Source organism: Heloderma suspectum, chromosome 2, assembly GCF_057233095.1.
Source record: "Heloderma suspectum isolate Gila_16-S chromosome 2, 16-S_ref, whole genome shotgun sequence".
In the NCBI taxonomy this organism is placed as follows: Eukaryota; Metazoa; Chordata; class Lepidosauria; order Squamata; family Helodermatidae; genus Heloderma; species Heloderma suspectum.
In genome coordinates, this window is record NC_139459.1 from 193,419,193 (window position 1) to 193,445,985 (window position 26,793).

Genomic DNA, 26,793 nt, shown 5'->3' on the forward strand with positions numbered 1-26,793 from the left:
AATAAGGGCATATCTGGCTGTTATGAGGAAAGCACTATTTCCAATTTCAGTGTTTCCCTCATACGGGAACAATGGCACTTTTCCAGAGAGAAATGGTAGGCTGGAAAGTGCTTAATCTTGCCCCCTACCCCAATTCTCCAGAAATACCCCTGCCAAAGCAGTTTTAAGTCATATCCCATTACCAGATCCAGAAGTGGAAGTAAACTTGGTGGGGTGGGGGGAATGACCCAGAAAACATTTACACAGGAGAATTGGCAAGCATGAGAGAGCTCCAGCTTCCCACCTCCCCATTGGTGGATCTTTCCCTCTTAAGTGCTATGGGCACATGTGGGTTTGTTGTTCTGCCATAAGGCAGTGGAGTCAAAGAACTCTGTCCCGAGCTCTGATGGGGATGTTAAATCCACCTACCTCTGGAAATGTCTCTCATGTATGATCCTTTTGGTCTGCGGGGGACACTATATGAAAACATCTGTGTGTCATTAAAGTTGTAATCCTAAGGACAGCCCTTCCCCAACCTGGTGCCCTCTAAATGTGCTGGACTACAATTCTTATCACCAGGAGACCAATGGCTGCTAGCTGGGGATGTTGGGAGCTGTAGTACAACGCATCTGGATGACACCAAATTGGGGAAACACTATACCAGGGAGTAAAGCCCCACTGAACACAGTGGGACTTACTTCCCCATAAAAAGCATCTGATTGCATTGTGAATCAGTTAAAGTGCATGTTGCAGAACTTGGTACACCCATTTCCACCCCACCCCACGCGAAATTCTTTGCAAAGGCAATTTCAGAGGCAGACATTTGGGGGAATTAGGGTGGTTGATGTAGGGAGTTTCCTTTTATCCTTTGACTGCATTTTATAGTGCAGTTTTAAGTCTTATATTTTTATGCTGTTTGATTTCAACATGAAGTCCAGCAGCTGAATTCCCCCACCCCCATATTTTCTCTTGAGCTGCCTAGAATCAGTGGAATGAATAGCACAAAAAAAATGGGAATTCAGACTTCCATTTCTATTTCTACCACTTTGTCATTGGCACTGTGGGAAATCTTGGCTAAGCAACTTCACATCTCGACTCTCACTTCATATCTAGAGCAAGTTTATCACAGTTGCATCCCACCTTTCTTCTCAGATCCGCGAGGTGACATACACAGGATTGTATCATTTTCTTCTTATAACACTGTGTGGTAGGTTAGGCCAAGAGATGATGACTTTGGGCAAGACACCAAGTGAGCTGCACAGCTGACCAGATTTGAACCCTGATCGCCCTGGCCAAAATCCAACACTATCCACTACACCACCACCACCCTTTTATTTTCAAGCAGCTGGGACACACTAGAGATACAGCATACAATTTGTTGGGAGTTCAGCTCTAGATGGTCTGGGGGCCAAATGTACTTGACAGAGACCACCACCTTCCTATTGGCTGCCATATGACCTGTGAAATCTACTAAGCATCCCCTCTAAATACTGCCTGTGCTTCAGGTACAAAGAGTTATGTTCTTATTGGCCCCCTCCCCAGTTATACAGCTCCTTCCTACTGTGGATTTGCTAGAGTCTAAGCCTGAACACCTTGCAGAAGCATTGTAAGGCCTCCCAGTTTGCACTAGCCTTCAAGGCTCATGGCTAAGCGGAATAAATGTCCATTTAAGAAGAGCCCTACTGGATTAGACTAAAAGCAGGGGTGGGCAACTTGTGGCCCTCCAGGTATTTTGGCCTACAGTTCCCATCATCCTGTAGGAACATAGGAAGCTGTCTTAGATTGAGTCAGAGCCTTGGTCCATCTAGCCCAGTATTGTCGACACTGATTGGCAGCAATGGCTCTCCAGGGATTCAGGCAGGATTCTTTCCTAGCCCTACCGGGTGATGCCAGGGACTGAACTAGGGCCTTTCTGCATGCAAAGCAGGTGCTCTGCCACTGAGCTGCATCCCTTCCCTCTCCATTGGCCATGCTGGCTAGGGCTGATGGAAGTTGTAGGCCAAAATATCTGGAGAGCCACAGGTTGCCCACGCTGGGACTAAGGGTTCACCTAGTCCAGCCTTCCAAAACTTGGCAGCTGTGTTATACAACTCACACCACCCTGTGAGCACTGCCAGTGGCAACCCATCTGGAGAGTGCCAGGTTGGGGAAGGCTGACTTAGTCCAGTATCTCACTTCCCACCAGATGCCTATTGGGAAGCCCAAATGCAGGACATGATGAGGACAATGGCCTTATCCCATAGTTGCTCCCCAGAAGCTGGTATTCAGGGGGCATGCAGCTTCTGAACCTGGAAGTTGCAGAGAGCAACTGGTAGCCATTGATAGACATTCACCATGAAATTGTCTAGACCCCCTTTGAAGCTAGTGGTCCCCATATCTGCATCTCTCATGTGCCCCCCCGCCTATAAAGGTCGTAGCCTTACTGTCTGGGGAAGGTAGTCCAGCTCTCTGACCAGTTTGACAGCTCTCTTCTGCACATTTTTCAGCTCTACAATGTCCTTTTTCTGAGGTGTAGAAATCAGAACTGTATATGTATTCCAGATGTGATCGCACTAGACCTTTATAAGGGCACTATGATACCAGCAGTTCTATTTTTTTATTTCACTCCTAATAACTCTTAAACATGGAGAAGAGCATTTGAAAACCAGTCAAGAAGTATTGCAGTCTTGCAACTTGGGATGGTAAGGTATGGGTGGAAGGCGGATGCTAGTAGTTTAAGGGTTCCAGCAGATAGCACCCAGAGGCCAATACCTTGAAAACTGTCCCTCTCGTCTACTGGCAGGGCCAGTGTAAGGCTCAGCACAACTCCACTTGCCCTAACTGAGCCCTAGGTTTTGTTGTTGCTCTCTTACATCTGTTGCAACTGCAGATCATCTGCAGCAGAGCCTATCACCAAGCTGCTGAAAGGAACAAGCAAGTTGTCTAGTCCGCAAATTTAGCAGGTGAAGCTTTTGCTGGCATGCAATCAAGTAGCAGAGGAAATCTGCAAAGTTTGTGTGGTAAGCTGCTTTTAAAGGCCTGTTTAAATCTAGTTGCAGGGTCCACAGTACAGCGATAGTTCCCACACAGAGGCCAGATGGCACCTGCTCCTTCCAAAGCTAAGCTTAACCAGAGTTGCCTCTGATCTGGGTTATTTAGGGCAAAACGGTTCTCTGTGCAATTAAGGGTAACCACACGGACATGCATAAACAGTCAGATTGGGAACTCCCAGCTTCAGAACACAGAACAAACCAAAGCTTGTGGAGAAGCAAAAGCCTGGACTCAGCAGTACCGAGGAAATGCTGGAAAATTACTGGGTTGCTTGGGCCCCCTGGAATCCAGCTGGGCTAGCTCAAAGTTCTGACAGCAGAAGATCCCAGTTACAGAGCATTATAGGAGAAGAGATCCATCTGCCCTCAGATCAGCCTAACCCCCAAAAGCAATCAGCTGCAGACAAAGCTGGGCAACCAACCCCACTCAACTTCGGTAGTATTAACGCTTTCCACATTAGCGACCCAAGACTTCTGTGCAGTTGGAAGAACCGTAAGGGTCAGTGGACACCCTTCCCCAGTTTCTGGAGGAATGGTAGGAGGGTTTAGAAGAGCCACTGTGCATTTATACCTGTTTGCCAAGACCAATACAAAATGACAGCACCACCACCTGAATGCAAAATGTCTTATTGTATTTCTCCAAAAATTAACATCTGAAACATTGGTGAACATGTCTGTACAAAAAACTCAGCCTCGCTTCTCCTGATTTAGGTCACATTTTTATGCATATGTCAGCTGTACATGGGCCACGCCACCTAACTCCTCCTGCCCCCATCTCCCATCCATGGCCTTGGCTTTGCTTTCACTTAGGGGTGTGGTATCTCCTTCTGAGATGCATCAGTCAATGTGCACTCTTTGCCCGTTTTTTCCTCCCTGTGCTGTGTCACCCGCCTTCCCTTCCTGCAGCTACTTCCTGAGATAAGGTTCAGCTTCAACGGCAAAAAAGGAAGAAAAAAAACCTCCCCTTTGGTTGCTCTCACCCATGGCCTTTCCCAAAGAGAGATCAGAACAGAATGATTCAAAGGAAAGCTTTTTTTTACAGGAATAATTCTGCCCCACAAGAGTTCACGTAGGTGAATAATCCATACCCTCTTCTGCTTTTCCTGCTTTTATTCAAGGAGGTCCTTCAGTTAGGAAAACAGTGCAGTATGCATGTCCTCCAGGCTGGCTTTTCTAAAAGTTTCAGCTCAACATAGTTTCTGTCTGGAGGCAGCGCTTAAACACTATTACCAGGCCAACCCACAGAATCCAGGCCTCAGGGTGACTTCCATGGCTTCTCTTCCCAAGGAATCTTGGGAAATGTAGTTCAGAAGGGGGAGAGTGTAGGGTCTCTGACAGTTCAGCACCCTCGGTGTTAAACCAAAATAAACTCAATTTAAAATCTGTAGGATAGAGGTGGTCCTCAGGGCTACCTCCCTATGGCCAGAAAGACTTTCAAGTCATGCTGTCTGCACCGATGGGGAGAACATGCAAGCAAAGCTGCCCTTCCCTCTTTTAGGAGCTGCGCTATAAATATATATTTTTTAAAAGGGTAACAGCATCTGGACTTTTTTAAAGGCTGGGAGGAGGCTGCTGGGAGCTGGCGGTGACGAGACAGGCAGGATGTGGTTTGTGAAGAGTAGTCCTCTGTGCAGACTATAGATAGGGATCGGCAGCTCAAAAGCCACAGTTACAAACTGGGGGTGGAGGGAGCGGGGGATTCCCATACATTGCAACCAGATTTCGATATCAGACAGCCATCACAATAGTTGACAAAATGCTGGTTGCCACAGAAGCTTGGGCCTAACAAGGCATGGAGCCACCCACTGGATTAACAGTTCCACCTCTCAATCATGGCTCAGAAACAGGCAAGGAAAAAGCCTGCAGGATGGAAGGGAAAGGGCTGGTCCAGAGATGCATAATCTTTTTGTAGGTCTTGCTCTTTGACAGATTCACTAACAAGTAACATATCCTGAAGTCCTCAGCTTATCCCTCATGTCTTCCTCTTTTAAAGCCCACCCCACCCTGTGCCTCTTATGTCCCTCCCCCTGAAAGCCATTTTTATCCCAGGACAGGGCTCTCACATCATGCCTCTTATTATATAAACCTCAAGCAATAAACCTCAAATGCTACTTCATGCCCTAGGTCAACATGCCAGTTCTGCTAATACCCCTTCAAGTTCTACAACAAACCCCACCATTTACAATCCCAGGCCACCCAAACTCTCCAGAAGATTTTTTTTTTTAATCCCTGCCAATTCAGAGTTAGAAGCAGTTTTTCATTTTCCAGTTCCACCCCTTTTCAGAAGTTACTGAACCCCTCAACAGCAAGGAACAACCCAGCAGCATTAATAGATTGGTTTACTATTTCCTGAGAGGAATCCTGCTCCAAAAATGTCCTTCCATGAACGAAGGCGGCCAGATCACTTTGTGCTTCTTTGGCCTGACAGTTTGCTACACTTCCTTCTGAGATCTCCCCCACCCTGCCTGCCGCCGCTGCTTCCTGATTCCTTGAAGACTCAGCTTTTCTCCCAACCCCCCATGAGCTCATTTCCCAAAGAGTCCAGCTGCCCCAGCAAGGGGCAGGTCCCTGACCAGATCTATCCAGCACAATCTATATCCCATAAAGCACAGGTAGAAGGCTGGGCTTCTTGGAAGCTCGAGTCGTTTGAACCACCCCAACGGATGCTCAAATAAATAAATAAATAGCCAGCTTTGAAAGGGGAGACAGCCTGGCTTCCCACTTCCCCAGCTATATTATTAGTCCTTCTACAATTGGCTCTCTTCTTCCTCCAGAGAACGGTTCAACCCAGGGATAAACTTGAGCAGCCTTTTCCGGAAGCTTCCGTGTTTGCTTTTCCTGGGCCTTGGGGTTGCTGTGGAGTTCTTTTGGTCACATGGCTTGTCCCAGAAGTGGGCAACTCCATTGCTGCTGGTACATTTGACGCTGGCGCTGCGGGTTAGCGTTGTCCGGAGGCACGAGGATTGGGTGGCCGTGGGGGCAATGTCCAGGGAATTGGCAGAGTCAAAAAAGCAGGTCTGGTACACCGAATCCTCGCTCTCATCTGTGGCAGTGCTGACGCAGCCCACGCTGCTGTACGTGCTACCTGCTCCTGGCAACAGCATCCTGAAGGGAGTAGAGCCTCTTGCCAACGCAGTGCCGTACAGGCACGAACGCACAGACTCCAAGGTGTCGTAGATGCTGGGATCTTTAACTACGATTCCTAGCAGGAAAGGGCAGAGAATTATTCCTGTGAGTGCAGGGGACACATATCAGTTCTCAAAAAGGGTGGGACTAGTTTAAGCCTTCGCTCCCCCAATATGGGGGAGGGGTGCTTTTCATTGGACTCGAGATACACCCAGCCCCATTCACACCCCCACTGCCCGAACCAGAGGTCCTCAGCATTCCCAGATAAATCACTGACAGAGCAAACTAAACAGGGCAGGGGAGGAAGAAACCATGGCAAAGAAACTGCCAAATCCCTGCTGGGCTTGTTACGGCATTGCAAAAGTGGGTGGGGGGGTATGAGGAGGGGGCTGGATGGAAAAGCACACCACTTCCAGGGTTGGAATAAGTTTTCTTGTTCTGGGGGTGTGTCGGGTAAACAGGAGGATCCAAAGCCTGCCCAGATCTGCCCCCAGCTCACTTCCTTTCTGCTGTCACTGCGAGAGCACCAACGGCACAGAGACGTGGGCAGCGGGGTTTTCTCACACCCACAAGGAGGCCTGGAAGGGCAGACCTCCCTTTTTCGCCTGTGGACCCCCTTCAACGCAAGCAGAAAGGGAGATCCGCACCACCCTATGGCCTTTGGGATACTCTCCCAGGAAGCGCAGGGTTGCACCCTGACCCAGATATAAACCAGAAAAGTTAGGTTTTTTTCCCAGACCGGAGGAAGGGGGGAACCTCAGGATTTACAAACAGAAAAGGAGAGTTTCCTAAAATGGCAGGGCCATGCTGGAGAGAAGGTCATTCTGTTTGTTTTCAAGCCCTATGTGGTTTTAAAAGGCTTCCTGAGTTTGGGCGCGACGAGGGGTGCCCAGCCTCTAGCACAGCAAAATAAGATCAGAAGACACCATGAGCAGGCTCTGCAGTTGTGAGGTCTAAAAGGTACTGTACATGCAAAGGTGTTTGTCACTCTTTCCCTGGCACTCACCATGGACTAGGCGCTGCTCCTGCACCATCAGTGACCGATACTCTCCCCATTTCTCATAGAGGGTTTGCTGCAATGGAAAGAGGCCAGTTTTGTGTTTTTTTAAACTGTTAGTCTTGTCTAATTTTCACCCCCTCCCCAAAAGTCTAATTCCTGCGTGCTTCATTTGCATAGATACACACAGGCTGGACGGCTTATCCTTCCCAGGTTTTCAAAGAACCCAGCACGCTTTGAGAAAGGCCGGAGGAAAAGAACGGCATGGCTGTAACTATACAGGCTGCAGAGAGAAGGAACAGCTGCCACATAGTGAGAGAGGCAGGGACCAACAGAGGGGCTGCCTGACCATCCCCTGGCTTCTGAACTTTACCAGACTACCGATGTATTTTCTAGCCTCTCTCAGCAGTCTGATCTCGAAACCAGGGGTGGGTACCTCAAACCTGGGTTACCTCAAACCTGGCTCTCTGCAACTTCCAGGTTCAGAGATTCCCAGTTTCAATCCCTGGCATCTCCAGTAAAAAAGGACCAGGTAACAGGCAATAAGAAAGGCCTCTGACACCTTAGAGAGCTACAATCAGTCACTATGGACAATACTGAGCTAGATGGACCAATGGCGTGATTCAGTATATGGCCGCTTGCCAGGACTGTGTGACTGCACAGCATCCTGGCAAATCCACACAGAGCTCTGGTTATGAAATGCCTTACAGGGTACATGGGTGTTACCCGATTTGAGCGTAGGGGTGCCATTTCATGCCAAACTACAGCCCCAATCCTAGACTGCCTCCACCTTTGGCAGATGCACCCCATTTTTTACTACCTCTTGGAAATGACCCGAACAAAATCTACCGTTTTCCAGGCGGTCAGAATAACTGTGATACCCCCATAGGGTGGCTTTGCTTACCGTAGCAGCAAAGAAACGAAGACTCAAGGTTGTGAGTGGCCATGGTAGGCAACTCATTATCTTTGTAGGCCAACAATTGTTTTCCATCATGCGGCTGTGTGTTTGTAATGACAAACTTGTTCAGCCTCCAGTTCCAAGCTGCCTCTCTCAGCATCATCCCAGTCCTGGGGGCCGCCTCCTTTGTTTCCCACACATCCTTCACTGAAGCACTAACCTTGAGGTACTGCAAACGGGCCTCTAGCTCTGCCCTCCGGATTGATGTGCCGTACAAGGTCTCCAGCCTGGATAGGATAAAAAATGGATGAGTGGCGGCTGGGTGGAGATTGTTACGCGACCCCCTGAAGAACAGCAGCATGTGCCAGTTGTCTCCAACGTACCCAATCCCGCTCTTACCTCAGCACATTCCCAGACGCCTTGATGATCTCCACAATCTCACGATGGCGGATCCCCTCCACGTCGAGCCCATTCACACCGGTGATTGTATCTCCTACAGAGCAGAGAGGAACAAAAAGCCTCAAAAAGATACACAGCATAAAATGGCGGAACAAGCAGACCTAGTTTCCTCTGGCACTAGATGGAGGATGTGTGCTGGGCAACACATAATAGTCTGCGATGTGATTTTAACCATTATACCTGATGGTTTGAGTTTTTTGTATTCTTATTATATTTCATGCTGTGTTGGCATGGTTGCTGCTTCCATATTTTTGCTTTTATTGGGATTTTATTTGTATTTTTGTGACGTTATGTTTTAAATTGTAGAATGCCTAGAGAAATTTATTTTAAGAGGTGTTTAATAAATAAAATAAATATGTAATTAAATACTTAAGAAATGTACCAAAGTAACAAATTCTGCAATAAAAATGAAATTTTGAAACCTGTAGAGATGATGCAAATTAACACCATTACTTATTTCGGTTAATTGTTTTTTGAGCACACTGATCACGGGCCAAGGAGCTCTCTACAAAACACCAGAAGCCCCCGCCAGGAGCATTGGGAAATACTTATTCAAGCAACTCCTCTGGCGTTGCCCTCACACTTTGAAGCATATTGTTGTAGTCTTAAGGACTAGAGAGACAAGAAAGAAAGAAAGAAAGAAAGAAAGAAAGAGGGAGGGAGGGAGGGAGGGATTCTCAATTTGGTAGCCAATATTAATTAAATTATTACATATATATCCCACCCTTCTGCCCAAAGCAAATGGGGCTCGCAGCAGCTAACAATAGTAAAATGTGGATAAAAACAATCTCAGTTCAAACACAAGTACAACATCCATTAAAAACACTGCACCAAAAAGAATGTCCCATTTGGCAACTTTTCTGCACTAGTGGAATGGCATACACAAAGAGCCCTGGATATGTATGCTTTTAAAATCATCCTCAGCGCAAAGAGGTGGTGGAGGGGTAGGTGGGGAGGACACCTTTAGAGTACTTGGGAGGGAGGGGAAGGAGGAATGCTGCACAGCTAAGCACGATGGAGCACCTGCACTCCTCTTCAGCTCCGTCTGCTGTCAATGTGACCCTGTGAACAGCCACGCACACCTCAGCTCTCCTGGGAAGAGGGCAGCTGGCCACGTTGTGGAGAGGAGTCACGTGCCCTGCTCCTGAGGTGGCTATTTCCCAGCCTCCCTTGCGTCTCGCCTGTTCCATGCAGCCACTGCTGTCTTTGACTCACTGCGAGAGGTGAATCAGCACATCTTCCCCAAGCACAGCCGAGACAATGATTGGGGAAAACAGCCTCCACTGTGCAGCCCCCTGCCGACAGAGACTCCATGCTCTCTCCCGCCGCCTTATGTCATCCCAGCCTTGGTCCAGAAATGGGCAACCCCCACTCGTCTGGCACATGTGGGCACACTGCCCGCTTGAACGCTGCACTGCCTCTTTCTCTTCCTCCTTCTTCCTTCACCAGCAACAGTTCAGCTGGGATTTGTGCAGAAAAACGGAAAGGGGGAATTGTTATGGGAATGGGACTGGTGGGAGGCAGGAAGTGTCCTTATTTCCCATCCTGCTTTCATCCCTCCCCCTCTTGAGAAACCCTAGAATCAGAAGCCCTACGCCTTTTTTCTGGATATGCAGGGAGAGAAGGGTTTCAGGCTTGGCAGATCAACAAATGGTGACCCCTCCTGGAACTCACCATTAGAAGAAGTGGCGAAGGTGCCAGCTCTCATGGCTTTGCTGGCCCACGCTTCTCTTCAGTGATGGCTGGGAGAGATGGAGAATCCAGTGAGGTCACGGAGGACTCTGCTGCCTATTAATTGGGGGTCAGGAACCTGTGCCCCTCCCCAGATGTTGCTGGACTCCAACTCCCATAAGCCCCAGACAACATAGCCAATAGGGCTCATGGGAGTTGGAGTCCAACCACATCTAGAAGGTCACAGGCTCCCCGCCTGAGTATTAACGCTCTTGCATGAGTATTAATGCTCTCGCACCATTTGTTCCTGCCCATCCCACTCTCAATACTCTGCTCCAGTTGTGGCAGAGTTGCCATGGCGAGGCTTACTGGGGTTCTCTGAGACTCAAAACTTAGGTCTCAGGGTGGGCGGGCCAGAAGGCAGGCAGGAAGCCATTTTCCTCAAGGCCAACCCCCTCTCCCGTTTTCTTTCACTATTCTATAGTCTGTCATCTTCTTCTGGGACATTTTCTACATGAAAGAAGTGTTTGCTTTTGAACCAGGCTTTCCTTGACTTACCAGATATGCCCAGCACTAGCCAAAATTGTGAAAGGTGTTTCTGGAGGTGGGGAGGGAAGAGATATAAAACAGGAGCTATGGAAGTGTGCACTGAGATCTCCCACCTCTGGCTTTGTCAGTGGGCTGCACATCAGATCTCCTGCCTTGTATTCTCAGCTCAAGGGGGTAAGATACCTTCACTCCCAAAGGAGCACCAGCCAGCTCTGAAGCCTGATCCGTATTTGCTAGATGTCTCAAAGGAAGCTGTGTGGCAAGGGTGAAACCTAACGCAGTTCACTGGGTTCGAGCAGGAAGTCCCATCATCTCTTACCGGGTTTAAGACCTGCTACATGGGCCGGGCTCTCATCATGGACGCGGCACACGAAGGTGAACATTTCCACACGTTTTGTATCCTGGTGGTGTAGCCCGTAGGTCTGAAAACAGCCAGGAAAAGAGAGGGGGTGTTGTGAGGTCAGACTGTTACCACTTCACCTGCAAGCTCCACCGTAGCTCGAGCTAACAGGGTAGATAAATCTGAACAAGGAACAGCTACCTCCTAGCTACATGAGGATCCAGAAATGCATGGCAAAGAGCAGGACAAAAAAATTCCCAAACGTTTGGTATCCCCCTAATAGGCAAATCTGAATGGTGAAGATCAGACGGTGCTGGTGTGAGATTTGCCAGGTCTTCAGTTTTCTCCCCCCGTGCCCCAACCCCCAAGTCTAGTGCTAGGCACCCAAAACTCTGAAATCCAAACGTTTGAATTGTAAAGATTAAACATTTATTTCACTGTTTGACGTTCAGAGTTCACATTCACAAACATGCCACTGTGATTTTTTCAGAATGGCCCTTGACACCTGCCAATCGCAATCCACTACCTTGTTGGATGCAAGACTCAGTGGGTTAGAGACTGATGGAAGGGATTCTTTCGCTCTATTTACACTCACCTGAATCTCAAATCCAAAGGCCTGAGTCTCTTCCTTCTCCAGAGTGATCACCTTCCTGAAAAAAGTACAAGGCAAAAGAAGTCAACAGTTGAGATTCCCCAGGAATTGCTTAGGGCACAAACAGGGCATGTATCTGAAGTTGTATATGACCCAGCCTAGCTGCATCAGGTGAACATCCCCACCCCCTCAAAAGCCTCAATCACTACGCCACTAAAAGCCTCAATCACTATGACACTCAGCCTGCCATGATTAAGTTACAGAAGCCCCCACTTGCTTGAAAGCTCAGCAGTTATTCCCCAAAGATACTTTTTTTCAAGTACCTCCAAATACGGGCAGGGGAAAGGCAAAAAGCAACATTATGCTTGTCGGCCAGGCATCTGGTTCAAATGTTTTGCCCTCCCTTAAGTCCACCTTTGCAGGCCATATCTCCTCTCCCCTTATCCCCGCCCCCCCGCATAAAGCCAACAGATCAAGCAGCTGTCCATATCACCCAGGCTTTACAAATCCAGGCTGGTGCTCAGACTTGGAAAAGCGATTAACAGGTAAATACAGACACAAAGGCAGGGCCAAAAGGAATCAAAGAGAAGCCCAGTTACAGAAGAGGCAGGTGAACCAAATAGCAAGAGTGAAACAGGTTCTCACCAGCAACTGATGGTTGCAGGACGCAGTCTTATTACATGTCTGTGGACTCTGCAACTCATTTACTGGCTTCTGACTCTACAGCATAGACTAGATGATTAACACTGAAGAATGGTACCATGTGGATTTTTGCAGGAGCCATACCTGTGGGTAGGCTGCATGAATGGTAACTTCCCTAAAGCCTTGGGCATCCTGACTCCTGTTGTTGTCCTTTGGCAAGTTGTATTTATTTATATCATTTATTAGTAGGACTTGCATAGTGCTTAATATAATAAAATCTCTAAGCTGTTCACGTACAAAAATATTAATTAATTAATATCACACTCAAAAGTACACCTACAACAACACTAAAAAATTTCATTTTACAACAAGAAAGCTAAGAGTTCCTCATTCGAAAGTGATCCTTTCCAATTTGGTCAGGGTTCTGAAATGCAATTTTAGTTACCGATATTTAAAATAATGGGTCGTATTAATTTACAGAAGGTGAATACCACTGCTGGATTGATTCTCCGTTAAAGGAATGTTCACAGGGTGAGCGTTGCTTTATGGTGATATTCATTATGATGTGACGGTGATATTAGGGAGGGGCCGTGGCTCAGTGGTAGAGCACTTGCTTTGCATGCAGAAGATCCAAAGTCCCCCAGCATGTCCAGACAGGGCTGGAAAAACTCTTTATTTTGGGATCTTGCCAAGGACCACTTATAATATGGTGATCAGGTACATGTTCGTCGTATGTTAACAGCAGCCAAGCTTAAAATAGGGTCAAGTTGTTATCATTGGCAGTAACATGCTGGTTCGGCTGCAGCCAACTAAACCTTGGCACAGCCCTCCCCCCCCGCAACCTGGTGCCCTCCAGATGTGTTGGACTACAACTCCCATAATCCCAAGCCCAAAGTAAGGAGCTGCATTGCTGAGTGGCAAAGTGCAACCCATGGATGAAATGCACTTGAGCCGCAGCTGAGAAATCTGTAGCCTTCACCGCTCCTGCTTCACTTGCTATCCAAGGAGAACCCCCTACCATCTCCCCTTTTGGCAATAGAAAGTTGTCAGCACCCCCAGCCACCTCCCCTTACTCCTGTGTACCTTCTTGGCTTTACAATAAAAATTCCTAGCACTCCTGATCAGGAGGTTGGTTAGGGGACTACTTCCAGTTTTGATGTGCTGCAGGGAGGGCAATTCCTCCCGACCACGATCAGCCAAGAAACTGAACAGGATGCTTCGAAGCCCACTGGGGGTAAGCTGCTGGGACAGTTTCCCAACAATCTCGTGTCTATAAAGTGATCTGTCAGGGTAACAGGGATGGGTTATGAAGAAAGACGGTGGCTGACTCAAGCGATTATGGAGGCTGGGCCACCCCTGCAGTCCAACGCTCGACCGCAGCATTAAGAAGCGGACATGGTGTGAATGAGCAAGCGCAGATCAGTCAAGCCCAACCCTTTGCCGTAGAGCCCATTCACCCATTTCAGCCGCATGTCATCCGGCGATGAATATGCCTGTGTGAATCAGCCCTGAGAGCACCAGGGCTCCTGGGTTCTGCTTACAGGTTCTGGGAAAGAACTGTGGTGAAAGGAGTATGCATGTTTTCCACAAGTGACACCACAAAGGGCATTTGATTCCCTCAATCTGTGGTTCGAGTGAAAACTGTGGGAGATTAAGAGATGTTCCCCCAACATCACTCAGGAGAATGTTTTTGGCTGAGTCTGGCAGGGAGCAGAGCCCCCTGGGCTACTCCTGGCTTTCTGCTCTGTCCACCACAGGGGCAGGCAACCTGTTTGGGCCGTGGGCACACTTGGCAATTTGAGAAACTGTCCTGGGCACCACCACAAAATGGCTGCCATGGGAGGCGTGGCCAGGGACAAGTAACCTGCCTCAAACGCTGAGTACAAAGCAGAGGAACGCTCTAAGCCCCACCACACTAAACAACTCCTTTGAACCCACAGTTTTCAGCACAAACAGAAACCTATTTCACAGCAATCCCAACTGCTGTTAAGAAAATGTGTGAAATGAAAATGTGGGAGGGTGAGGGCACCTTGGCTGGCGCCAAGAAAGGTGTCTGGGGGCGCACTGGTGCCTGTGCCACCACGTTGCCTACCTTCGGTCTACAGGCACAGAAGAGAGCAGTACCAACATGTTAACTCAGCCTTCCCCAAACTGGTGTCAGATGGTCCGCGTGTTGGACTAAGACTGGGGAGACCCAGGTTCAAATCCCCACTCGGCCATGAAGCTCATTGGGTGACTTTGGGCCAGTCACCGACTCTCAGCCTAACCTACCTCACAGAGTTATTGTGAGGATAAAATGGAGGAGGAGAAGGATCATATATGCCTTGGGCTCCTTGGAGAGAAATGCAGGATATAAATGTAACAAATAAAAATAAATACATAAATTAACCTAGCCTTCCCCAACTTGGTGCCCTCTAGATGTGTTGGACTACAACTGGGAATGATAGGAGTTATAGTCCAACACATCTGGAGGGCACCAGGGCAACTCTTTTCCACACCTGAGCCCTAACGCCACAGAAGCTGCTGCCCTTTTGACTTGTCAGAACGATCGCCTCCACTCCTGTACGATAGACAAGAGAGCCTTCCTCCTGACAAGGTGCGTTTACTGAGATGTATTCAGCTGATTCCAAGACAGCTAGACCCAGGCACCCTACAACTAATTGCCAGGTTTCTTAACTTGACAGTCCTTTCCACTTCATTATCAAATTAAATCATACCCAAGCAGCCCCAGAAATAAGCGCACCAGAACGTGTTGCTTTACATGTCTGCCTGGGCAGCTAGCTTTTGAGAACCAACATTCCCCTCTTCTGTGAAAGCTGCTGCTTCATGAGAACTTAAAGGTGATGCCAGATCATTTCAAAAACTGCAAGCGACGCAGAGACAGAAGATACGTATCAGCGCTCCTTCCTCAAATTAGTACCTCGGTTGGTTTCATATCCACATTTCCATGCCTCAAAGCATGCTCCTAGAGGGCTTATATGGTGATCACACTCACCACAGGCCTCTCACAGCTTTAACCACAATTTCTCTGTAACACCCCCAAAGCTCAAACAAGACACTGTGCTAAATAAGAAATATTTATATGGTACTTTCAGCCTTCCTCACCACGCAGTCAAACCCAACGTCATTAACAGGAACCAGAAAGCCTTGTAATCCAGCCTCTTCGTGCGAGATGGCTAATGAATGGATAGCTGTATCAGTGAAGTCATCTTATGCACACCCGGCCACAGGCAGAACTTGTGCGCATGGCGGAAAGATGCTTACAGCAGAGGAGGATGGTGGCGCCGATGTCGGGGGGCTGTTGAATCTGGTTTGGATTTCAGTCAGAACTCTAAGGGAGCTATCCAAGGTGCCTTGCAGTGCTGATTGGTTCTGATTGAAACCTGGAGTGGGTTCACTGCCCCACTGACATTGGAGCCACCAGCTTCCACTGGCTTATGGTGTAACTCTCCCAAGAAGACCAGAACAAGCCAGGCTGTGGCCTGAAGTGAAGGACAAGACGGCCCCCCTTACTCCACCTACAGAAGCCGACCAGACTGGCAGGTGAATCTTAGTTATCTCTTTATTCGATGTGTACCTCGCCTTTCTACCATGAAAAATGGCACTCCAGGCCACATTCAACACTGATTGAAGGCCACCAGGTGGCTTAGGGCAGGGCTGGGTAGAATGCAGATCTGCAGATGCTTCTGCTCAATCATTTATTTAGTTACAATATTTATATACCGCTCCACATCAGAAGATTTTGGAGCAGTGAACAAAATGATAAAAGAATAAAACAGGTTAAAAGAGTTAAAACATTTTTAAAAAAGACAAACCCCAACAAAGTGGAATTTAACAAACCACTGCTGGTCATGCAAGGAAGGCCTCTTATTTATTTAATCATGGACTCTAGTTTCTCCAACTCTGGTTCCCATCAGTTAAAGGGGAACAACAGCGATGAAACCTGACCGTTTATAGCATGTTCTTATCCAGGCACTGGCCAGATCCAGACCTCCTTGGCTTGAGCAAGGCTGCTGGATCATGTGCATGTTCAGACCATATAAAAACGTGCATACAAAACAGGGGAGAAACGCAAAAAGCATTTTTTGTGTTTTAAAATGCATTGACATTACAGAGACAAGAACTTCGTTCATTAGGCCATCTGAAGGAGGCTCTTTCCTGCCCTTTAGGATATGGACTGTTATATGCTGAGAGAGACACAGAAGTCTGTGCCCCACTCAGCATGGAGAAAGGGACTCCGGCTTCGAGCATTGTCCCCGTGGGGGTGCCACATGGCACATGATGGACTCTGGTGCTGGGAAGAGCAACCTCTTCTCCCAGCACTCAATGATTCCCCTGCTGCCACCGCCCCTGCACCCTAGCAGGAACGGCCACTGTTCTCTCCAATGTATGACTGGGTGGGGGAGCGGCATGCAAGGGAATCCCACTGTTATCTCTGATCACAGATTGGCGATAACAGCAGCGATTCCTGCAGGGGGCAGGGCTTAGAGGAATCCAAGGAGGCGCCACAGGGTGGATGGGCCATTTTCGCAGGCTGGATTAGGCCTGCGGGCCAGAGGTTCCCCATCCCTTGTTTATATTAAGATCATAGGAAGAGCCCTGCTGGATCAGACCAAGCATCCATCTAGTCCAGCATTCTGCTCACACAGTGGCCAACAAGCTGCCCACGGGAAACCCACAAGCAGGGCATGAGCCCAACAGCACCCTCCCGCCCATGTTCCTCAGCAGCTTACTGCCTCTGATACTGGAGGTAGCACACAGACGTCAGGACTGGTAGCCATTGATAACCTTCTCTTCCAGGAGTTTGCCAGCCCCCCCTTTAAAGCCATCCAAATTGGTGGCCATCAGAATAAAGACCGAGGTGGTTTTTTCACATTAAACAACAGCCTTCCCCAACCTGTCACCCTGAAGATTGCTGGCCTACAATCCCCATCAGCCCCAGCCAGCATGGGTGCCAAGTTGGGGGAAGGCTGCACTATAAGGATAACTATCAGCAGTTTGCATGGGGTTGCATTCAGGATCCATTTCAGATTTCTTCAGGTGAGGCTGGAGCCCACTAAGCACAACAACACGGGAGTCCACTGATCACCCTGGGATTTATCCTGGGGTAATTCTGCCCCCAGTTGCATATACAGAGCAATGGCAGGAGCTGTCTCTGACACAACAAGGGGGGGGAGCCACTGATTAAGCAGATGTCAGTCTCAAGACTACCCCCCACTGGCACCCACACACCCCACAGGGAAGGTCAAATGCCTTGGCAATGCTTTGGGAATTAACCCGTATCTCTCCCTCCCTATCATCACACCCCAGGAGGAGGAAATTTCAAAGACTCCTGGGAGGATCCCTTTGCACTCCGGCTTTAGGAAATCAGTCGAGCTATTCTTGCTGCTGAAGGAGCTTCCCCAGAGGCATGCAGGCAGGCCACATGCATCACTAAAGCCCCTCCCTAAAGGCTATTCACCTCCCTGCTCCCCCTGAGACTGCGAACTGAGCTGGGGGCTACCAGGGGGTGGCGGCACGTGTTACAGCTGTGATCGATGATTAACTAGCCACAGAGGGGGATTCTGGGCGCAGCATTATGCATACGCGTGCATCAGAAAGGAGTAGGTTGCTCCCTATGAGACACTGTGTACGGCTAACAAAGACCGCAAGGCTACACGCCTGGCCTGACAGCAGGAATCTGTTTGGCGGTCGGAGCAGGATCTGCTGATTCTGCAGAATGCTCCCTAGCCGAAAGGAACAAAGAGACTCACCTGTACTGCTCGGGCGACTGGCTGAGAGAGCGCCATTTGAATCCGGAGCCCTGACAAAAGAAAACAGCAGCAGCACACCATTAGTCATGAACGTGGAAGGAGGGATGCTTCAAAGCTTACACACACACACACACACACACACACACACACACGATGGCATAAGGGGATTCGAGAGTGTCTGGCTGAGGAGAACTACTAAATGGCTTTTTGAAGCCATGGAAAAGTCCCAGCATGGCAAGAAGTCCTGCCTGCATATGCAATCTGTTTGCATGCCTCCGATTACCACCCCCTCCTGCCCCTACTTTCTATGGCTCTTAAGAAGGGTCCACGCTTTAATCTTGCAAAAACACAAAGTAGCCCATTTCCAAGTCCTGCACTTTTTGGAGCCACCCGGTACCAAAAACCGCATCTCAGCATGTGCCTAAGCCTTTAAAGCAGGCTTCTTCAACCTGGTGGCCCCCGGATGGGCTGGACGGCAGCTCCCATCATCCTCAGCCATTGATGGGAATTGCAGCCCAACACACCCAGGGGGCACCAAATTGGGGAAGGCTGCCTTAAAGCATGGAAGAAACGGTGCGATGGTACAATCAAAGGGCTAAGATTAAACTGGGAAGCCTTGGTTTGGATTTTCACCTTGGCCATACACTCAGTAGGTGACCTCAGGAAATTCAGCATCGGTCACAGACAACTTCCCCCTCCCAACAGACAATACATGCCCACCTCACAGGGTTGCTGTAAAGATGGAGGAAATTTACACCAAAGGTGCGATACAAACACTATGTTTCATTAGCCTGACCTGCATAACTATTCAAAGCAAAGGTTAGGCGAGACTGCAGAGAAAGCAGTGGAAGTTTTTCTCCCAACGCAAATGGCAGGTGCAGGGGGCCTAATTCAGATTATGACCCCATGTGCCTGCTATTTACTTTTAAGGAGCCGTTCACACATTCACTAATCGCATGAATGGTGTCTTGTCTAGTTTGGCCGTTAGAAACCAACCTGAAGAGTCTTAATCCATTCAAAAACAAAGGTAGCCAATGCAGGTCCATTTTGAGACATCGAACCTGCAGACCTCATGGCCATTATATCTGGCCAAATTTTTCGACTGTGTTTCTTCCCCCATCCCCTACTTTTTGTACCACCTAGCCTGATGGAAGAGTTCTGGAGAACTCAAAAGCTTTGTGCATTTTTGTGCAATTTCAGTTGGTTCTAATAAGGGTATTGCCCAACTGTGGATCTTGGACTTTTAATTCAACCAGGCATTCATTGATAATTTACTTTGCTTGCTTTGTCCTGATATTCAGGATTAATTTTCTGTTTCCTTCCCTGGCCATGAAAATCTGCATGAAGACCAAAGACTGGCACATCGTCACCCAGAGAACCTGGTCAAAATGAATGGCATCACTACCAATTTATGTGTTATATCCTCTAGTGCAGCTATTCCCAAACCTGGCCTGTGTTATATCCTGGCGCAGCCATTCCCTCCAGACGTGTTGGACTTCAACTCCCATCACTCCCAGGTCATAAGGTGTGTGTTTTCCCCCTTGGAACTCCCCCCAAGCCTTGGTCAAATGTTTCAGACAGAGGCTCCAAACGCAAAAAGGGGGTCTTACATCCACCCCCAATTCTGATGTCAAGCATGAAAGCTTAAAGTCACGTTCTGAACATTGCAGGCTTTTAAAGCCACATGGCTCGATGCCACAGGGAAATGAAAAATCCTTGGGAGAGAAAGCCTGTTTTATCCCAAAGCCCAATTTTTAAATAAAATTAATCATCCAGACCATCCTAAACAAACCCTCTCATTGTTGGGTATTTAAGCAAAGTGGCACACCCAGTGCATGATGGGAGCTGGGGTTAGGAGGACCACTTAGGCAGGCCTATTAGCATAAATAGAGCCCAACCACCCCCAGAAGTGGGTGGCGGCCCCACATTCATCCCAGTTCACATTTAGCATTAAGAATGTCAGACATCTTGGCAGAGTCACAAACAGCAGAGAGCAGTTGGTAACAACAATGTGCCGCCTTTTCTTAAGTCTTCCAAGCTGTGTGAGCGTGCAAACGTGTGCGTCTTTGGTTTTGGGTGGAACTCAACGTCTTCTGCAGGGAGCAGCCAAGAGACAAGACAGCAGCCTTCTATTAAAGAGCCACACATGCAATTGGAATTATGTTTGAAAGTAAACAGCTGTTCCTGCACTGATGTGAATGCCTGAGCACGTCAGCCAGGGCCTGTGTCCGAGCACAGAGCCCCCCCTCCCCACAGCCCCCTTTTTCACCAGCCTAGAATGACCCCGAGACTCAGACTAAAGCCCACTGGTTCAAAGGTAGTCTCTTGCACAGGTGCAACAGCTCACAAGTGTCTCTCTTACCCAAGTTCTGAAAACTGAGCTCCAATGGGATTTTCAGAAGAGCATGCTGGGAAAAAAGCCAGCCAACATTTTATGGTGGAGCTGAGGACTTAGCACATCATTCCCTCCCAAGGAATGTGGGAAGAATCCCCTCCTGTTGCCCCACCCCTTTTCTTATGTCCCCCTGGATGTTTTTAATGGATCCCTCCCTGTAACAAGCTAATCACAATTAGGATCTTACACGACAGAACTGTAGATTAGAGGTTGGCAACTGGCTGCTCCAGACTGAAAGCTGGCCCCCTAGTTATCCAATCCCAAGCCCTAGTCAGGCATTCCCCTTCAAGGTAGAATCAACATGCAGTGGGGCAGGGGGAGAGAGAGCAAGGACAAGCATGCTAGCTCCATTCCCTGTTGCTGTCGCCCTCCACAAGTGGGAGGGGTGAAGTCTGAAGTGGGAAACCTTCTCGACCTGTGTAGGCTTCCTGCACGATTCAGAACCCTGGAAAATCTGGTGTCCACATCACACAGGAAGCCTACACAAGCAAAAGGGCTCTCCAATAGAGATGTTTGCCTCCAACTCACAGAGAGCAGTGAGCACGGTGACAGAGGGGGGACAGAAAAAGCACTTGACCTGGTTCTGCCCCTCCTTGCATGTAGATTCTGCCCTGAAGGAAAATGCCTGAACAGTGTAATCAAGGTGGAGAATCACACATCCATCAAAAAAGCAACATAACCTCTTTAAAATACCTTGCATAAGGAGTTGCTTTTTCTAGATCTCCTTTGGAACATGCATATAGCTTGCACCAGTGTCACCTCCCCTCCCACACCCCATGGTTTATTGCTGTGGTTATCAACTGGACATTTATTTTAAAAAACGCAAAATAGCAGCACACGCTGCGGCTACAGGATCTGGATACCTTGCAACCAATACAAGACTTATTCTTTTTTCCCCATCATCTGGCAGACACTTCAGAAACTTCCTCCTCCTAAATATACTTAGCATGACTTAGGGTGCAATCCTATGCATGTTTAGACAGAAAAAAGTCCTACAACTCCCCGTATGCCCCAGCCAGTTGTAGGATTTTTTTTCTGTCTAAACATGCATAGGATTGCATCTTTAAGAATGCATTAGGAAAAAAAAACCCAATAGTGATTTTCAAACCTACCCCAGTTCAGTTCTCCGTGTTACCTGCTAACTGGATTGCAGACCCTATGCGACAGTTCTAAATCAATGCCTGTCTGGAAATGAGGGCACACTACATGGCACAGGTACCAGCACCAGCTTCCCCAGTGCCAAGCACTTTATAGCACCCTTCCCCAACCTGGTGCGCTCCAGATGTGTTGGACTAAAACTCCCAGCATCCCCCAGCCAGTCATGCTGGTAGCCCAACACATCTGGAAGGCATCAGGTTGAAGAAGGCTGCTTTGGAGTATCTCAGAGGGAAGCATCCATCTACAAATATTCAGGGATGTTCTAGATGCTGGGGGGTGTTCGTAATGCTCCCCTTCAAGCTCTACAGTGGCTAGCGCTTGCCAACATCAGTGGCCCTCTGCCAAGCACTCTGCTTTGAGTGTTAAGCTTATCACTTGACTCTCTTGGAGATGCATCTTGCTAGGGCAGAGGGGAAAAAATCCCAGTTGCCTGATTGTCCAGAGAACCTAAACATTCAAAAGGTCACAGCTTGGAGTATTTTTCAGTTCTGCTTCAGAATGATCTAAAGTAGCGGGCTGAAGATATTCCACTCCCCCTTGTGCGGCTGGTCAAGTTAACTGCTGCTTCCTTGCAAGGAAGTCTAACTTTGAGCCAACAGGCCTCAATCTCAAAGCATCAAGGTTGCCACTTGAGATGTGTGTGTGCACGTCTGCCACTGCCAAGTACAGAAATCTGCGATGAATAGCAAACCTCTTTGCTGTTGGGAGACTGGAGCCAACTGACCAGATAGTTGTGGCTAAGGGAGCTTTTATCACCAGTTACAGGAGGAAAGAACCTCTGAAGGATAAACAAAAGGTTCTTTGCCAAGGGGGGGCCTTCCTGAGCAGAGCAAGAAGCAGCGATGACTGAAGCTGCTCCAAATGGCAGCCAGCTGAGAGAGGATGCGCGTCTTTCAGATAAACTCAGTTATTCCAATTCACATACCCCCACCCCCACATACCCTTGCTTTGGTCCCTAGGCCCAAAGATGCAAAAGAGCAGCCTTGGACCTGCCAAGACTGCTGTCTCCATCAGTAATTAAACACAGACGCTTAGGAAAACATGTGCTTCCAATATCAAGCTGGAGGTGATGGCAGCAGCAACGGGGAGACACACCAAACGTCCCTTTGGCTTGGGGATAACGCGCCTGGTTGCCAGAGCTGGGTGTAAAGGGGGAGGAGTATACCTTCAGCTAGAGGGTGAATCACCCAGGAAATATGTGAAAAGCACATGTGGAGACATTTAGGCCTCCCCAGGGTTTTCCTCCTCCCACCGCCTTATAGGACCCAGGACTCGTGGCAGGAGAGAGAGTAAAAGCTATGCAAATAATTCTATGCTGCAGTTTTGAAAGTGAAATGAGCCTCCGCTCCATCGATCCCCTCCCCATAAATGGCTGATGGCTCCATAAACAAACAGGGCTTTTCATCTCCTGGCTGAGAGAGCGACTGTTTCCTGAAGTAGGGTAGGGTGGGGTGGGGGTTGCTTTTCCAGGGTCATGGTTTTACAGAGATCACAGGCGAGGGAACCAAAGCCTAGCACACTGGTGCTGCCCCCCCGACATTTCGCAGCCTGAAGCGGAGTCTAAATGGCACCCCACCCCTGCAAAGACACCCCTCGTCACCTCCCCCCAAAGCTGTTTGCTTCACTCCTCCAAATGGCAGAGTCAGCCCTTGTCCTGTGGTAAAAATCAAGGTTTCCAAGCACATTTGCTTCACCAGGGCAAGTTGCTATATCATGGAGACAAAAGAAGAGAGAGTTACACCTGGCACTAAGAAATGTACTCCACTACCCCAAGATGGCGGAGGAGAGACTGATGTGCCGTGAGAGGTCTCCAGGCTTAAGCTGTTTCCTGTCTTCACTGCAACAGCTCCTATCTTACCTGTCCTACAGGGCCATCTGGGCCAAATCATACGGTCCTGGCAACAAGATGTTTTGTTCTGCCTAATGTTTTAAGTTACAAAAACGAGGATCCTGCTAATTGTTAGTGGATGGAAAGGGACCTGTAGTTGTCGGACCAACTGAACAGGCTCCCTACATGTGGCTGAGGACAGGCAAGAGTCACTTATGGCTTTTTAAGGGATGGAGCAACCTGCCCCAACGGATATATCTACGTGTACCTTTGAAATCCATGTCCATCAGAAATCAATGTCAGAGTGAAGCCAGAAGTCCTGCTTAAAGAACCTTCTTTCCAGTTGTTTTCATTTCAGGATAGTTCCTCATGAGAGGTCATCTGCTGTGGCAAAGATATCCAGGACAGACACACACACAGTACACGCACAGCACATCAGTTGTGAAGGGCATATATGTCTTTCAAACACAGCTTTCCCTTAAAAAAAGCAAAGGAAGGAGTCACCTGATCCTTACCTGCCCATTGCTTAAGTTTCCTTGAAGTGGAAAAGCCGCATTCAAAACTTGTACCTTTCATTACTGACATGTCTGTGCATGCATGATGCACTCAGGTGTCCATATCTGAGTGAGAGCAGGCCCTCAGGCCCTCTCCGATTCAGCATCAGGACCAATTAACATACACTTTTTTGTTGCTCTGCTCTAAGCCAAACTCTTCCCTAAGCCACAGCAGAAGCCAGGATTTGTGGCTACTAGTCCTCTTTGATTTAAGCTCTTTAAGCCTCACTCTTGTCCACAGTCCACCTAGCCAGCAGATTATATCATGACCTGTTAGTGCTTGAGATGCCCTTATTAAAATGACAGGCTAGCATTCCACATTGCTTTGCATTGGTAAGCACCCCTTGGAAAGTCTCCAATCCAGATCTCACACTAACACTGCCTTTGTGACTATTATGCAAAGTTGCTTTTGAAGGTAGTTCAGAGTGGGCCCCAACTCTTGCCGTCTGAGTACATTTGCAGTAGTACTTTGCCACTGGTTTTCAGCACAAACCAGCATTGGAAGAACAACTCTACAATCCAAGAGAATAAATAATCTATGGTAGATCTATTTTTAGTCGCCCAGTAGTTAGTTAATTACCAAGCCACCGAGGCTCAAACCTCTGCATTGGAACTGCTTTCTGCCTCCCAATCCCAAACATGTCCGGGCAAACAGGTTACTGGGTGATCAGGAAAATAAGGTGTACATATGCTCAGACACACGCTTACGAAGTCAAACGATCCAGGCAGACAGGCTTAGGGTTTAGCACTGCCACTAATTATAGGACTGAAACAAACAATAGTAGCAACTTTCGGCATACCAAGGGAGCCACTGTTAAAGGGGCAGCACAGACAGTTCTCGACTCAGAACACCTTGCTAAACACAACAGTTGGGTAGAACCCCCACTTACAATAGCATTTGTACAATAGCTAATTGCAAAAAAGGATGGGATAGCCAGGAGCAAAATCCAATGCAAATTCCGGATGCATGTGGAGCGGCGCAGTAGTGCGCTGTGAGAAATGACTAAAACTCCTCGGAGAGCTCAACACACCGGTCTGTAGAAGAAGCTGCCTGCCAGGTCTCTCTGTGAACCTTTGCTTTGATCTTGCTTCCTCCCAAGAAACCTCTGCATGGGATTGGGGGAAGGATATGGGATACTTAATAATCCACAATTACCCCATTGCAGAGATGCCACTGTGTTACCTTCCCTAAAGGAGGCCAGCCATGAACACTGCCTCTTACACACTGCCTCTCATGGATGGCCTCCTTGAAGGGAAGGGGCTACAGTGTTGGACTAGGAGAGGGAGACCCAGGTTCAAACTCCCACTCAGCCACGAAGCTCACTGAGTGAACTCATGTTGTTCACCATCCCTCAGGGTAACCTAACTCACAGCCCTCAGCTCCTTGGAGGAAGGGTGGTAGGGTATAGATAGATTAAATAAAATCTCTGCATGAGCCTCTGCTCTGGGCTTGTTGGCTTCCAGTTTGTAATTCTCAAAGACAGGTGGGTAGGCTCCTCCGAACGCAGATTAATTCTTACTCTTTCCTATTCCAAAAGTGTTTTGGGCGCAAGGGCAAAGCATGCCTCCCAATTTTAATTCCAGTGGAAGTGTGGCTCGGACAACAAACAATGGAGGGACACAGAAAGATACGTGGATGCTAAAGAACAGTACTTGTTTACCACTGAATTCACCACAGCGATATAAAGAGTGGAGGACCAGGAGTTTTAAAATGGTCAATACAGCCTGATACAGAAACCATCACAAAATGCAAAGGTACACAAATTCCTGCTTTGGGAACTCGGTGCTCAAAAACCATTCTGCCCGTGGCGTTAACAAAGAAAACAAATATCCAAATACTCCAGACCTCAAACAGTGTTCGAAGCCAGCAGAGAAGATTTGTTTGGAAACAACTGTGCAAATTAGGCTCTCAGCCATCACCACGCACATGTCTTGTCCCTCCCTCACACAATTGTTCTGCTTCTTAACACTTACATCACTTCTGTTCTGAACAACAGTGATGTCACGGTAGCCAAGGTGTTTGAGCACAGACCATCCACAGCAGTCTGTCTCCCTCGTCTTCCTTCCCCTGCCCTCTTCACAGTAAGGTAGCAGATTCCATGTACCTAGTAAATGGAACTAGTTTGTAGCCAGTTACTGGCACTCGGGTCCCTTGCAAGAGGTCACCACCGCATGCAAAGTTCCTTTCAACAGCTGTTATCTCTGCACGCAGTAGCAGGCTGCCATAGCCACAGGATACTATTATGGGATGTGGAGAGCTGCACAGGAAATGAGTCCTTATTTCCCCCAACTGTTGCCTCAAATACGACCAAGTTCAGAGACTTAGTGCTATATAGTATTGGAAGCTAAATTGTCCCTGCGTACCTAAGGAAAGTTATTGTGATGGTTCTCTTATTGGGAATACTTAAACAACATCCAGGCTTGTTTCTAAGAACTCCCACTGAGGGACACATCACAAGCACCTTCCCTTCAATAGGCTATTAAACCACTTCAGTGGAACAGATAAGTGAACTTTATTATTTCAAAAACAACAAAGAGCCCTGTGGCACCTTAAAGACTAACAAATTTATTGTGGCATAAGCTTTCGTGGACTATAGCCCACTTCATTCGATGCATGGGGTATTATGGAGAGTTCCAGGTTTTTATACCATACATATGGAGGGAGGGGGAGAGGAAGAAAGAACTGTAAACAGTGAGGTCAGAAGGAAATTAAATGCAAAAATCACATTATTAACCATGGTTAATACAGCGCAGTTGCTGCTGGTAACACAAATATCCTGGCACTAGGGAAGCCAATTAACATATGTAGTGTGATAAGGTATC

At 48.1% G+C, this 26,793-nt stretch overlaps 1 protein-coding gene across 1 annotated transcript in view; it reads right to left on the reverse strand.

The window, feature by feature from the left end:
* Window positions 1-3,618: 3,618 nt before the first annotated feature.
* The window catches only part of TAMALIN (trafficking regulator and scaffold protein tamalin), a 28,264-nt gene continuing 5,089 nt past the window's right edge, over window positions 3,619-26,793 (reverse strand). The window contains exons 2-8 of the mRNA XM_084837135.1: window positions 18,036-18,085; window positions 11,644-11,698; window positions 11,028-11,130; window positions 8,429-8,522; window positions 8,250-8,316; window positions 7,141-7,207; window positions 3,619-6,210 (exon numbers count right to left, since the gene is read on the reverse strand). Coding sequence (XP_084693261.1) covers window positions 5,756-6,210; window positions 7,141-7,207; window positions 8,250-8,316; window positions 8,429-8,522; window positions 11,028-11,130; window positions 11,644-11,698; window positions 18,036-18,085 — 891 coding nt within the window. The 3' untranslated portion in view covers window positions 3,619-5,755. The remainder of the gene's footprint in view (window positions 6,211-7,140; window positions 7,208-8,249; window positions 8,317-8,428; window positions 8,523-11,027; window positions 11,131-11,643; window positions 11,699-18,035; window positions 18,086-26,793) is intronic.